General features: G+C 43.5%; 1 protein-coding gene across 2 annotated transcripts in view; it reads right to left on the minus strand.

Moving 5' to 3' along the window:
* The window catches only part of OIT3 (oncoprotein induced transcript 3), a 40,617-nt gene that overhangs the window by 3,336 nt on the left and 22,589 nt on the right, over window positions 1-14,692 (minus strand). For both annotated transcript variants that reach the window (XM_077259116.1, XM_077259115.1), the window contains exon 8: window positions 14,569-14,668. In XM_077259116.1, coding sequence (XP_077115231.1) covers window positions 14,569-14,668 — 100 coding nt within the window. The remainder of the gene's footprint in view (window positions 1-14,568; window positions 14,669-14,692) is intronic.

Consider the following 14,692-nt stretch of genomic DNA (forward strand, 5'->3'; position numbering starts at 1 on the left):
TGGGTACTGGCCGACAGATCTCAGCGGACACACTGCGCATGCGCCCGCCATTTTTTTTCCAAGAAGATGATGCCGGGCGGGGGACTGATCAGGAGAGACCGAGGGATGGTGTAGGTTCCTGGGTTTCTCGGGGGGGGGGGGGGGGGTTGCATCATGTATACCATGTCAGAAGAGAGAGAGAAATCATCGAAACAACAGACACTTTTTTTTTGTCATTGGACACCAGAAAATCTGGCCCTGATCATGTTCTCCGGAGTCTCAGCTGCCCCCCCATAGCCGAGACCCCAGAGAATTTCCAATCGAGGGGCACTACAGCCTTATTTCCAATGGCTGTTTTAAATCGGCGATGAGGGAATAAGTACCCTTAGAGGCCGCCAATTTGATGTGTATCGGCGGTCACTAAAGGGCTAGTATAAGGGTTTATCTGTAAATCTGTTGCGTGTTAGTACAACAAAGCAGCTAAATGTAATTAAAAAAACAATTACAATAAAGCACAAAATACCCCAACGTATTTAATGTATGAATGCATGTATCCAGCAAGGTGTGTGAACAGGCTACAAATATAGAAAATGTGGATGTATATACCTACTACACTATACCATTAAGTAAGGTAAGCTTGACATTTGTTACGGGGATGCATAAATTTATGATTTTATTAAGTTGATGGTGGTTTTCACCATATAAAAATAAATTAGAACAAGGATAAATATATAGTCTTTTGTTTTGTCAGGCAAAATAACTTGTTATGTATTCATGATGAATAACATCAAAGATATGCTCACACATTTCATATTTGCAATATCTTTTTCTGCACCAAAAATCAGAGTTGAGGCAGGAGAAATGCTGCTTACAAAATGCACATTTCTGTCATTTTTTTTAAGCATTTTTACTTGCATTTTTCACTTACTCATTTGAATGGGTGAAAATCACTGCAAAAACGTTGAATTGTTGTGTTGCTTCTCAAGAATGCAGCAGGGCTCTAAATACGCATGAAAAAAACAACATGTGCATGAGATTTCGGGAATCTCGTTTGTATTGTATGTGCTTGTATTGAACAGTGTTGTGTATTTTACGTACCAAATGTGCTGCTTAACCCCTTAACGACCGCCGATACGCCTTTTAACGGCGGCAGTTAAGGGTACTTAAACCACAGCGCCGTTAATTAACGGCGCTGTGGAAAAAGTGAATAGCGCCCCCCAGAGTCGGATTTTCTCTGGGGCTCGGTTGCCGAGGGTAGCCGAGACCCCAGAGAACATGATTCGGGGGGTTTTTACCGACCCCCGAGTTGCGATCGCCGGTAATTAACCGTTTACCGGCGGTCGCAACAACAAAAAAAACGCGATTTGCCATTTAATTTCTCTGTCCTCCGATGTGATCGCACATCGGAGGACAGAGAAATAGTGTCCCCGATGGCCCCCAATAGCCCCCCAATACTCACCTATCTCCCCCGGTGCTCCTCGTGGCTCCCGATGGGCGCCGCCATCTTTTTTCCGGGAAAAAATGGCGGGCGCATGCACAGTGCGCCCGCCGCCCGGCACCCGGAAGATCTTTGGGGTCTCGGCTGCCGGGGGTAGCCGAGACCCCAAAGAACATGATCGGGGTCGGTTTTTACCGACCCCTGCTTTGCGATCGCCGGTAATTAACTGTTTACCGGCGACCGCAAAAAAAAAAAAAGCGACCTGTAATTCTCTGTCCTCTGATGTGATCGCACATCAGAGGACAGAGAAATAGGGGGATTCGGGGACCCTATCATACTCACCCGGTGTCCCCGAGTCCTCCTGCGTCTCCTCTTGCCGGCCGGCTTCTTCCTCTGCAAAGAAAATGGCGGGCGCATGCGCAGTGCGCCCGCCATCTGCTGCCATCTGCCGGCTGGCAGGAGAGACGAGTTGGGGCTAGAGCTAGGGTTAGGGCTAGAGCTAGGGTTAGGGCTAGGGTTAGGGCTAGGGTTGGGGCTAAATTTAGGGTTAGGGCTAGGGTTAGGGTTAGGCTACTTTCACACTAGTGTTTTTTTGGCTTCCGTCGCAATGCGTCATTGGAGAAAAAACGCATCCTGCAAAAGTGCTTGCAGGATGCGTTTTTTTCTCCATTGACTTGCATTAGCGACACATTGCGACGGATTGCCACACGTCGCATCCGTCGTGCGACGGATGCGTCGTGCTTTGGCGGACCGTCGGCACAAAAAACCGCTACATGTAACTTTTTTTGTGCGACGTGTCCGCCATTTCCGACCACGCATGCGCGGCCGGAACTCCGCCCCCACCTCCCCGCACCTCACAATGGGGCAGCGGATGCGTTGAAAAAACGCATTGAAAGAAGCCTTAGGCTTCTTTCACACTTGCATCGGTACGGGGCGGTCGCAATGCGTCAGCCCGACGTACCGACGCACGTTGTGAAAATTGTGCACAACGTGGGCAGTGGATGCAGTTTTTCAACGCATCCGCTGCCCAGTCTATGTCTTGGGGAGGAGGGGGCAGAGTTACGGCCACGCATGACCGGAAATGGCGGACGCGACGTACAAAAAAAAGGTTACATTGAACTTTTTTTGTGACGACGGTCCGCCAAAATACAACGGATCCAGTGCACGATGGACGCGACGTGTGGCCATCCATCGGTAATACAAGTCTATGGGCAAAAAAGGCATCCTGTGGGCACATTTTCAGGATCCGTTTTTTGTCCAAAACGACGCAAGTGTGAAAGTAGCCTTAAGGTTAGGGTTGGGGCTAAAGTTAGGGATAGGGTTAGGGTTAAATTTAGGGTTAGGATTGGGGCTAAAGTTAGGGTTGGGGCTAGGGTTGGGGCTAAAATTAGGGTTAGGGTTGGGGCTAAAGTTAGGGATAGAGTTGGGATTAGGGTTAGGGTTTGGATTAGGGTTGGTATTAGGGTTACGTTTGGGATTAGGGTTGGGATTAGGGTTAGGGTTGGGATTAGGGTTAAGGTTAGGGTTGGGATTAGGGTTAGGGGTGTATTGGGATTAGGGTTAGGTTTGAGGTTAGGGTTGAGATTAGGGTTAGGGGTGTGTTGGATTTAGGGTTTTGATTAGGGTTATGGTTAGAGTTGAGATTAGGGCTGTTTTGGGGTTAGGGTTGTGATTATCGTTAGGGTTGTGATTAGGATTATGGACCAGGTTGAGATTAGGGTTAGGGGTGTGTTGGAGTTAGGGTTGGAGTTAGAATTGGGGGGTTTCCACTGTTTAGGTACATCAGGGGGTCTCCAAACACGACAGACAATTTTGCGCTAAAAAAGTAAAATGGTGCTCCCTCCCTTCTGAGCTCTGCCGTGTGCCCAAACAGTGGTTTACCCCCACATATGGGTCATCAGCGTACTCGGAATAAATTGGACAACAACTTTTGGGGTCCAATTTCTCCTGTTACCCTTGTGAAAATAAAAACTTGGGGGCTAAAAATCTTTAATGTGGGAAAAAAAATATTTTTTATTTTCACTACTCTGCATTATAAACTTCTGTGAAGCACTTGAGCATTCAAAGTTCTCACCACATATCTAGATAAGTTCCTTAGGGGGTCTAGTTTCCAAAATTTGGTCACTTGTGGGGGGTTTCTACTGTTTAGGTACATCAGGGGCTCTGCAAACGCAACATAACACCCACAGACAATTCTATCAAAGTCTGAATTCCAAAATGGCGCTCCTTCTCTTCTGAGCTCTGCCGTGTGCCCAAACAGTGGTTTACCCCCACATATTGGGTACCAGCATACTCAGGACAAATTGGACAACAACTTTTGGGGTCCAATTTCTTTTGTTTCCCTTGTGAAAATAAAAATTTGGGGGCTAAAAAATCTTTTTTGTGGGAAAAAAATACATTTTTTATTTTCACTACTCTGCATTATAAACTTCTGTGAAGCACATGGGCATTCAAAGTTCTCACCACATATCTAGATAAATTCCTTGGGGGTCTATTTTCCAAAATGGGGTCACTTGTTGGGGGTTTCTACTGTTTAGGTACATTAGGGGTCTGCAAATGCAACATAATGCCAGCAGACAATTCTATCAAAGTCTGCATTCCAAAACGGCGCTCCTTCCCTTCCGAACTCAGCCATGCGCCCAAACAGTGGTTTACCCCCACATATGGGGTACCAGCATACTCAGAACAAATTGGACAACAACTTTTGGGGTCCAATTTCTCTTGTTACCCTTGTGAAAATAAAAACTTGGGGGCTAAAAAATCTTTTTTGTTAAAAAAAAAAATATTTTTTTATTTTCACGACTCTGCATTATAAATTTCTGTGATGCACTTGGGCATTCAAAGCTCTCACTACACATCTAGATAAGTTCCATGGGGGGTCTAGTTTCCAAAATGGGGTCACTTTTGGGGGTTTCTACTGTTTAGGCACATCAGGGGCTCTCCAAACGCGACATGGCGTCCGATTTCAATTCCAGTCAAATGGCGCTCCTTTGCTTCTGAGCTCAGCCATGCGCCCAAACAGTGGTTTACCCCCACATATGGGGTGTCGGCGTACTCAGGACAAATTGTACAACAACTTCTGGGGTCCATTTTCTCCTGTTACCCTTGGTAAAATAAAAATTTGGAGGCAAAAAGATCATTTTTGTAGAAAAAATGCGATTTATTTATTTTCACGGCTCTACGTTATAAACTTCTGTGAAGCACCTGGGGGTTTAAAGTGCTCACCACACATCTAGATAAGTTCCTTAAGGGGTCTAGTTTCCAAAATGGTGTCACTTGTGGGGGGTTTCCACTGTTTAGGCACATCAGGGGCTCTCCAAATGTGACATGGCGTCCTATCTCAATTCCAGCCAATTCTACATTGAAAAAGTAAAACGACACTCCTTCTCTTCCAAGCTCTGCGGTGCGCCCAAACAGTGGTTTACCCCCACATATTGGGTATCGACGTACTCAGGAGAAATTGCACAACAACTTTTGTGGTCTAATTTCTCCTGTTACCCTTGTGAAAATAAGAATTTGTGGGCGAAAAAATCATTTTTGTGAAAACAAATGCGATTTTCTATTTTCACGGCTCTACGTTATAAACTTCTGTGAAGCACTTTGGGGTTCAAAGTGCTCACCACACATCTAGATAAGTTCCTTAAGGGGTCTAGTTTCCAAAATGGTGTCACTTGTGGGGGGTTTCCACTGTTTAGGCACATTAGGGGCTCTCCAAACGCGACATGGCGTCCGATCTCAATTCCAGCCAATTCTGCATTGAAACAGTCAAACGGCGCTCCTTCACTTCCAAGCTCTGCGGTGCGCCCAAACAGTGGTTTACCTCCACATATGGGGTATCGGCGTACTCAGGAGAAATTGCACAACAAAATTTGTGGTTAAATTTCTGTTTTTACACTTGTGAAAATTAAAAAAAATGGTTCTGAAGTAAAATGTTTGCAAAAAAAAGTTAAATGTTCATTTTTTTCTTCCACATTGTTTCAGTTCCTGTGAAGTACGTAAAGGGTTAATAAACTTCTTGAATGTGGTTTTGAGCAGCTTGAGGGGTGCAGTTTTTAGAATGGTGTCACACTTGGTTATTTGCTATCATATAGACCCCTCAAAATGACTTCAAAGGTGATGTGGTCCCTAAAAAAAACATGGTGTTGTAAAAATGAGAAATTGCTGGTCAACTTTTCACCCTTATAACTCCCTAACAAAAAAAAAATTTGGTTCCAAAATTGTGCTGATGTAAAGTGGACATGTGGGAAATGTTATTTATTAACTATTTTTCATGACATATCTCTCTGATTTAAGGGCATACAAATACAAAGTTTGAAAATTGCAAAATTTTAAAAATTTTCGCCATATTTCCGTTTTTTTCATAAATAATCGCAAGTAATATCGAAGAAATGTTACCACTAACTTGAAGTACAATATGTCACGAAAAAACATTCTCAGAATCAGCGGGATCCGATAAAGCGTTCCAGAGTTATAACCTCATAAAGTGACAGTGGTCAGAATTGTAAAAATTGGCTTGGTCATTAAGTACCAAATTGGCTCTGTCACTAAGGGGTTAAAAAACCCAGCATAAACGCTATGTGTAAACATACCACAATAGGAGAAAGGAGTCCAAAGTAAAAATCAAAATGGGCAGCCCAGAGAAGAAAGGACTAGTGTTTATTTCCCCTATTGGTTCGTTTCATGAATTTTGGGCAAATTTTCTACCCTATTATTTGTTAACATTCCAGTTTCTCTGCATCTGCTCTCACCATATAGTAGCAAAATAGATGAGACATACCAGCCTCCTGTAATCGTATTACTTTTTCCACATTTCTACAAAGGAGATACTAAAAAAGTTTCTCCGAAACCTTTTATTCAGTGAAGTGAGGTCGTTTAAGTGGACAACAAACTTTCATCGTAGTACAATTATCACCATTTGCACAAGATACATTTGCCACAGAATTCAGGCTCAATTTTAATTGATTGCACCGACATGACCAGTGTAGAAATGTAGATACTCCTCAAATATTAGTGATGATAATGCATCTAATTATCTTGTCTTGTGACTAGAGATGAGCGAATATATGTTTGGAAAACGATCGCCAAATCTGAATGTGCCATATTTGTAAGAAATTTGTGCAGAATTTATGTTTGATCAGTTCCTAACATATACGTTCATTTCTACTTCCATTGACTCCAATGACGTTCAGTTGTGTTCGGCAAATATTGAAAAAACAATATTCAGCGGCGATCAGAATTGGAACCGAATTTTGAAAAATGTGCTCAGTTCTACTAGAGACCGATCTTTATACCCATAGCTAACCGCTATTACCTAGACTACAGTATACAAACTTAATAAAAGCTTAAAGGATTACCCTACAATTAGAAAAACGAACAAAACCATTTTTTTTACAAGCGGAAATGCTCCAAAATGGAATACTAAAGCAAGGTAATGCAATGACAATCCTGAAGTGTTGTGCACATGATGCGTACATTTCCGTCCGTATTTGCAGCGTTTTATTTTCCGCAGCATGTCAATTCTTTTTGCGGTTCTGCAGCGTTTTTGATTCACTGACTTCAATTGAGTCAGTCAAATCTGCAGCAAAAAAGCAAGTGTAAAAAGGTTTGCGTATTTGCTGCAGATTAGCTGCCAAAAACACTGCGAATTGTCAAAGGGAAATGATGTGAGATGGAGGAAGTTTGTGTGGGCAGAGATTTTGTGTGTGCGTCTCTGTGTGTGGACGGAGATTATGTGCTTGTGTCTGTGTGTGTGTGTGTGTGTGTCTGTCTGTCTGTCTGTGTGTACCCAGGCATCATCTGATGGGACTACTACTCCCATCCGGCTACGTCTTTGGTCACATATGACAGAGACAGCATGAGCCGATGATGGGAGAATAGTCTCATCATCCGCTGCCTGTGTTCAGTCAAAACATTTACATAATTTACATATTCACATACACAATACATAGTCACTGAACACCTAATCCCCGACACCTGCGTCTCCTGCAAACAATCAAAAATAATAAACCAACATATACTCACCTTTCCGCCGTAGCCCATTTAATACCGAGTGTCCCAAATTGATCTCACCCGGCCACCAGTGATACACTGACAGGAGGTAATCGCTCCTGCAGTGTATCATGGGAAAGTGAGAGCACCGAAGCTGATGAACTCCGGTGACCTATCATGGCAGCTCAGTGATACACTGCGGGAGTGTCAGTGTATCTCCTGATGTGACTGTTCTACACATGAGATCAAATCAACGTGGGACACTCAGTATTAAATGGACTGTCGGACAGGATAGTATTATATGTTGGTTTATTATTTTTTATTGTTTGCAGGAGACAAGGGCATCGGGACTAGATGTTCAGTAAGTATGGTTAATTTAGATTCATTAAAGGAGTCTGTATGATTATTTCAAATAAAGGACTTTATTCTGGGTGTCTGTGTATTACTATGGGGTTAGTAATGGATAGGTGTCTTATAGATGCCTCTCCAATACTAACCTGTGGGCTTGATGTCACCTGACAATACAAAGGTGATATCAACCCCACAAAAATGAACCACACTTGCCACTGCTACAGGGCAAGTGGGAGCAGCGAGTTCAAGTGCCAGAATTGGCGCATCTATAAGATGCACCATTTTCTGGGGCGGCTGAGAGCTGATGTTTTTATCCTGAGGGGTGCCAATATCCATGGCCCCTCCGCAGGCTAATAATATCAGCCTGCAGCTGTCTGCCTAAAGGCTAAGCAAACAGATGTGAGCTGATATTAATAGTCTGGGAACCTTTATGGCTATTGGCTCCCTCCCAGAATATTAACATCAGCCCTCAGCTTTCCCTCTGCTGGTTATTAAAATGGAGCCCATGCAATTTTGTGAAAAGTAAACAGATATTGCATTTAACGCAGATTTCTGAGGGTCTGCTCCCACGGTCAGTAAATGCTGCGGGTGGGACCCTGCGTACATCCACAGCATCCAACCCGCAGTGGCCAGATGTTACAGCATAGTGGATGGGATTTCAAGAAATCCCATGTCCACTATGAGTGCATTGGCACCCGTGGCGTGTCTTTCCAGACCGCAGCATGTCTTTCCAGACCGCAGCATGTCTTTCCAGACCGCAGCATGTCTTTCCAGACCGCAGCATGTCTTTCCAGACCGCAGCATGTCTTTCCAGACCGCAGCATGTCTTTCCAGACCGCAGCATGTCTTTCCAGACCGCAGCATGTCTTTCCAGACCGCAGCATGTCTTTCCAGACCGCAGCATGTCTTTCCAGACCGCAGCATGTCTTTCCAGACCGCAGCATGTCTTTCCAGACTGCAGCATGTCTTTTCAGACCACAGCATGTCTTTCCAGACCGCAGCATGTCTTTCCAGACCGCAGCATGTCTATTTATCTTGCGGAGACGCTCAGTCTCTGCAACAAAAAATATCACCCTCCAATGTATAGGGCATGGTGATTCTGCATGGTTCAATGAACATTCGGATTCACCTGCATTCAATAGCTGGCAGAGCTTTGGATGGAGCGGACATGTGCTGCATCCAAAGCGCTGCCAATTACTGACCGTGAGGACGTAGCCTAACAGTTGCTGTTTTGTGTAGGTTAATTATGTTATGCTCCTACATAGGCTGGTGACTGTGCGTGTGTGTTTGTTTCTTTATTTAATATTAATGAGGGTATCTGGCTGAAGAGGTTGAAAAAGGAAATGACATCACAACTCTTTTTTTATTAATAATATGTCTTTATTTAGCTCTATGGAGCTAAAAAACCGCCCAAAAAACGCATAAAAAACGCGCATATTTTGAGCTGCATTTTTATGCCAAGAGATGCAGAAACCTTGCAGAAATTTCTGCAAGCAAATACGCAATGTGCTCACATAGCCTTAAGTTACAAACCAGAGTCTCTTTTAGTATGAACTCGAGACGAGATTTGTTCATGCAATATAATTAATCAATTGATTTTATTTACTTCTCTGAATGTGGTTTGTCAATTTGTTGTGTTTTATAAGCTATTTTTTCCGTCTGTTTAATGGGTCTCATACATCATGCTTGCTTTTGACCTTAGGGTTAAATTCCCAGGTGATCACTAATTATCCACTCTTACATCTATGTAAAAAATAAGCAGGATATATCAGAACCCTCTTTAGTTTATTTTGTTATACACCATGATTAAGGATCTTAGCTGAAACATGTTGGTCTATATCATATGGAGGAGGTCTAATGGCGGACAGTACATTTATCTTTATTTTATTTAGAATAATAAAAGCTATTTTTTATAAAAATACTTTTACTACTTTGGTCTATTCTATTTGAAGGCCTACATGTGCATAAAACCAGTTTGAGGGGTTAATCTTCAGGTTAATGGCATTACAATACTGTCCAGCCACGTTACTGAGAGCTTGGCTATTGGGAGAAAATTAATTTTATTCCTCCCAGAAGCCGATGGTTTTCAGTCATAGAGGTGTGCTTACAACAGTTATAGTCACTGCTCCGTACACAGTGAGTGATGTCTGTAAGTACGTCAGGGCATTTTGATTGGCCGCGCACTCTGCACACGTGCACTGCAGAACGAGCTGTCAGTCAAAGTGTTGGGGCGTGTTTACAGCCAACACTGAGGGTAGTGAGCAGTGACTGTAGCCATGTAAGAGAGTGTACAGTGGAAGATGAAATTCCCCAGTGTTGTGCACCGTTTGTGACCAGAGACTCCCACCTACTGCTCTAACGGAACACTGCAGAACCAGAAGAAAGCTGAAGTGTTGACGGAAGGACCGGTTTAAAAAAAGAGCACCGGGTCAGGTGACATATGTGACGCCGCTCCCCGATATAAAACACCACAATAGCAAGGCGGGTAGAAGTTTGGCATCAATGAGTGAGATCAACAGGATGTGTGCAGAGAGGGACATTGCTGCCGACCCAAACTACGCCTGTCAAGACCCAAGGTCCCATCCCTCATCTGTCCTGACCCAACAGATGAATGTCTCAGGTCAAGCACTGAACACAGTGTGCGGATTTCCATCCGGAAGAGGATGCACACTGCGGTGATCGGGAATTGAGAGTGAGCCAGGTAGTCACTTCCAATGCTGATGTACGGTAAATGGTTTGATCCAGGGTGGTGCAGCAGATGGGACGGACAGTGTGAGAAAAGCCCAGAAAGCTTTAATTGACTTTATTAGAAAGACTTGCGGCCTACGGGAAAAAAACAGTGACCCCCGAAGGAGCCTGTAACTTGAGTAGAGCCACGTTAATGACACCATTATCCCTGTGAATGCTTCACCCATTAGGAATCAGCTAGATAGGGAAGAGGAATTCTGCTGTATGAGATATATTCCCTCAAGGGGAACCAGTTATGTCCAGAAATGTGATTTAACTACAGATATGTGGTTTATAGTGTTGAAATATGTTACGCTGCTTTACTGGAGCAGCAGCTATAGAAAGAATATGAACTTACATAGATCATAAACTGAACATGAGTCAACAGTGTGATGCAGCAGCAAAAAAAGGCAAATGCAATTCTGGGATGTATCAACAGAAGCATACAGTCTAGATCATGCAAAGTCATTATTGCTCTCTACTCTTTGGTCAGACCTCATCTGGAATACTGTGTCCAGTTTTGGGCACCACATATTAAAAAAGACATTAACAAACTGGAGCAAGTGCAGAGAAGAGCGACCAGAATGGTGACAGGTCTGCAAACCATGTCCTATGAGGAACAGTTGCAGGATTTGGGAATGCTTAGCTTGACAAAAAAGAAGACTGAGAGGGGACTTAATAGCTGTCTACAAATATCTTAAGGGCTGTCACATTGTAGAAGGATCATCTTTATTCCCATTTGCACAAGGAAAGACTAGAAGCAATGGGATGAAACTGAATGGGAGGAGACACAGATTAGATATTAGAAAAAATTTTTTTGACAGGGTGATCAATGAGTAGTGTTGAGCGATACCGTCCGATACTTGAAAGTATCGGTATCGGAAAGTATCGGCCGATACCGGCAAAATATCGGATCCAATCCGATACCGATACCCGATACCAATACAAGTCAATGGGACTCAGGTATCGGACGGTATTCCTGATGGTTCCCAGGGTCTGAAGGAGAGGAAACTCTCCTTCAGGCCCTGGGAACCATATAAATGTGTAAAATAAAGAATTAAAATAAAAAATATCGCTATACTCACCTGTCCGACGCAGCCGGGACCTCGGCGATTGTAAGCGGCAGCGTTGTTTCTTTAAAATTCGCGCTTTTACTTGCTTACGTGAATTCCCGGCTTCTGATTGGTCAGGGCGGCCATGTTGCCGGGACTCGGACCAATCACAGCAAGCCGTGACGAAATTACGTCACGGCTTGCTGTGATTGGTCCGCGTCCCGGCAATATGGCGCCGTGACCAATCACAAGCCGTGACGTCACGGGAGGCTGGACACGCGCGCTTTTCAAAATAAGCGCGTGTCCAGCCTCCCGTGACGTCACGGCTTGTGATTGGTTAATGGCGGCCATGTTCCTGGGACGCGGACCAATCACAGCAAGCCGTGACGTAATTTCGTCACGGCTTGCTGTGATTGGTCCGCATCCCGGCAATATGGCGCCGTGACCAATCACAAGCCGTGACGTCACGGGAGGCTGGACACGCGCGCTTTTCAAAATAAGCGCGTGTCCAGCCTCCCGTGACGTCACGGCTTGTGATTGGTTAATGGCGGCCATGTTGCCGGGACGCGGACCAATCACAGCAAGCCGTGACGTAATTTCGTCACGGCTTGCTGTGATTGGTCCGAGTCCCGGCAACATGGCCGCCCTGACCAATCAGAAGCCGGGAATTCACGTAAGCAAGTAAAAGCGCGAATTTTAAAGAAACAACGCTGCCGCTTACAATCGCCGAGGTCCCGGCTGCGTCGGACAGGTGAGTATAGCGATTTTTTTTATTTTAATTCTTTCTTTTACACCTTTTTACATTAATGTTGTTTCGATACCGATATCCGATATTACAAAAATATCGGATCTCGGTATCGGAAATTCCGATACAGCAAGTATCGGCCGATACCCGATACTTGCAGCATCGGAATGCTCAACACTATCAATGAGTAGAACAGGCTGCCACGAGAGGTGGTGAGTTCTCCTTCCATGGAAGTCTTCAAACAGAGGCTGGACAGACATCTGTCTGGGATGATTTAGTGAATCCTGCTTTGAACAGATGACCCAGGAGGTCCCTTCCAACGTTACCATTCTATGATTCTATCCTCCTTGCTATAGCCCCCTCACTTCTATTCAGGTACGGACTGGGGCTGAAATTCAGTCCTGGCATTTGACATCACACACGCCCATGTTGTTCCCGTCCCCAAGAACCAGATGGGATATATTACTAATATTACCCTGGATGGAGGAAAGGAAGATTTAATACAAGACCAATGTTTCTAATGATATCTACGGCCTGATGGGGTATGTGATGGAGTCAGCGACTTTGTGCTCCATAACAAATTCTAACCGTATGGGTATCTTGAGAACACCGATTCTCTTAATGTAACAGACAAGGCAGCCCACGACCAGACAGGCCCTTCCGGCATTTGCCAGATGGCCAGTCCGGCCCTGCTTCTATTCATTAGGGTCTCTGCAGAGAACTATTACAGTCAATGCTCAATATATTGTGAGCAAGGCTGTAACCACTCCCCAGTCCTTTGATTGACGACTAGCTTTACAGCGTGCACTGGCAATGCAGGCTAAAAATCAAAGTACTGTGAACTGAATATAGCCATGCTGACAGTATAATGAGCAGTGACTAATCACCGCCTGCACGGCCCTGATGACTGGAAGCAAGCTGCTGGAGATGGAGGATGGAAGATCTTTTTTCCCTGTAACTGTTGCTCCAGTAAAGCAGCCCAACATGAATTTAACAATATAGACTTACAGGTTAACCTTATATTTGCAAGTATATAGTGTTTCTAGAATTGACAGCTTCCCTTTAAGAGGTTAACTGATACAACATTATCCCTATAAAGGGAATCTGTCAGCAGGTTTTTGCTACCTCTTGTGAGAGCAGCATAATCTACAGAAAGAGACCCTGATGCCAGTGATGTATCACTTAGCCTACTGGGTGCAGTAGTTGGAAAACAAAGGTTTCAGAGCATGAAGCAGAGCTGAGAAAGCTAACGCCGCCCATACCACAGCTAACCCCGCCAGCACCACATCATATCTTTCTGTATATATTGTATTTTGACAGTAAGCTGCTAATCAGTGCTGAGGGCATGATTGGACCAGGATGAACAAGGGCACCTAGTCTGGCAAGAATAATCTCCTGCTGATAAAACACTAATTGTATTGAAACAACAGCCTAATAAGTGACATATTGCTGAAATCAATGTCTCAGCCCCTACATCATACTGCCCTCATATTACATAGCAAAAACTTGCTTACAGATTTCCTTTAAATATCAAACGACTTTTTTCCATAGAAAAAATAACATCAGTTGATTCTGTTTATATTACTGGTGCTAAGTATCCATCCTGTCTCAGGGGCAGAAGGAAATTACCCAAGTTATAGGCCAGTTACATAAAACAGCTTTTCTTTTATAATGCACTGATCTAAATGTGAAAGTATAATTTGTGAAATCATCTTGCATGCAGAATCTTCTCCACTTATAACTGAATGATGCCGTAAATACCAGTTCTGTATGCTAAATTAATGGGGTCGTCGTACACTAGACCTGAAAGCCAAGAGTTCTCCTGCTGATATATAGAGGTCAGTCTATGAACTAGAATTAGAAATAGCGATGACTGTCCTACTCCTGGGAACTGAATTCCTATAAATGTGATAATGATTATAATTATTTCCAGTTTAATAGGATTATAATGATTGAAGGGAGACCTACCGTTCTCAGTCCTAGTGAAGGGCATGGCGGCTAGCTAATATGGCTCACATTCATATATCTATGGAATATAATGCAAAACCTGGTTGTACAATTTTATCCCAATATCTCACGCTTAATGTATTCTCTTACGACCAAAGTTACAGCTAAATAACCTTCTCAGTACTTTTGTAATATGCTAAATCACCAGTGTAATACAGAATGTATGTGTGCTTTATATTTATGGATGATAAATACATTCACATTGTATTCATATACCTCTTATTTTTGCAAGAAAATAATCTTTTATTCAAATTATGAAATTTGTGTGAAAACTCATTTACCTTATTGTCTTTTCCCACAAATTTAAACACTGGGACCTGAAAGTGTTTGGCAAGATGATCTTTTGATGTATATTGTTTTACAGCTTCATCAGAGACACAACTGGGAAAAAATAAGAAATTACAA

This window comes from Ranitomeya variabilis, chromosome 4 (assembly GCF_051348905.1).
Source record: "Ranitomeya variabilis isolate aRanVar5 chromosome 4, aRanVar5.hap1, whole genome shotgun sequence".
NCBI lineage: Eukaryota > Metazoa > Chordata > Amphibia > Anura > Dendrobatidae > Ranitomeya > Ranitomeya variabilis.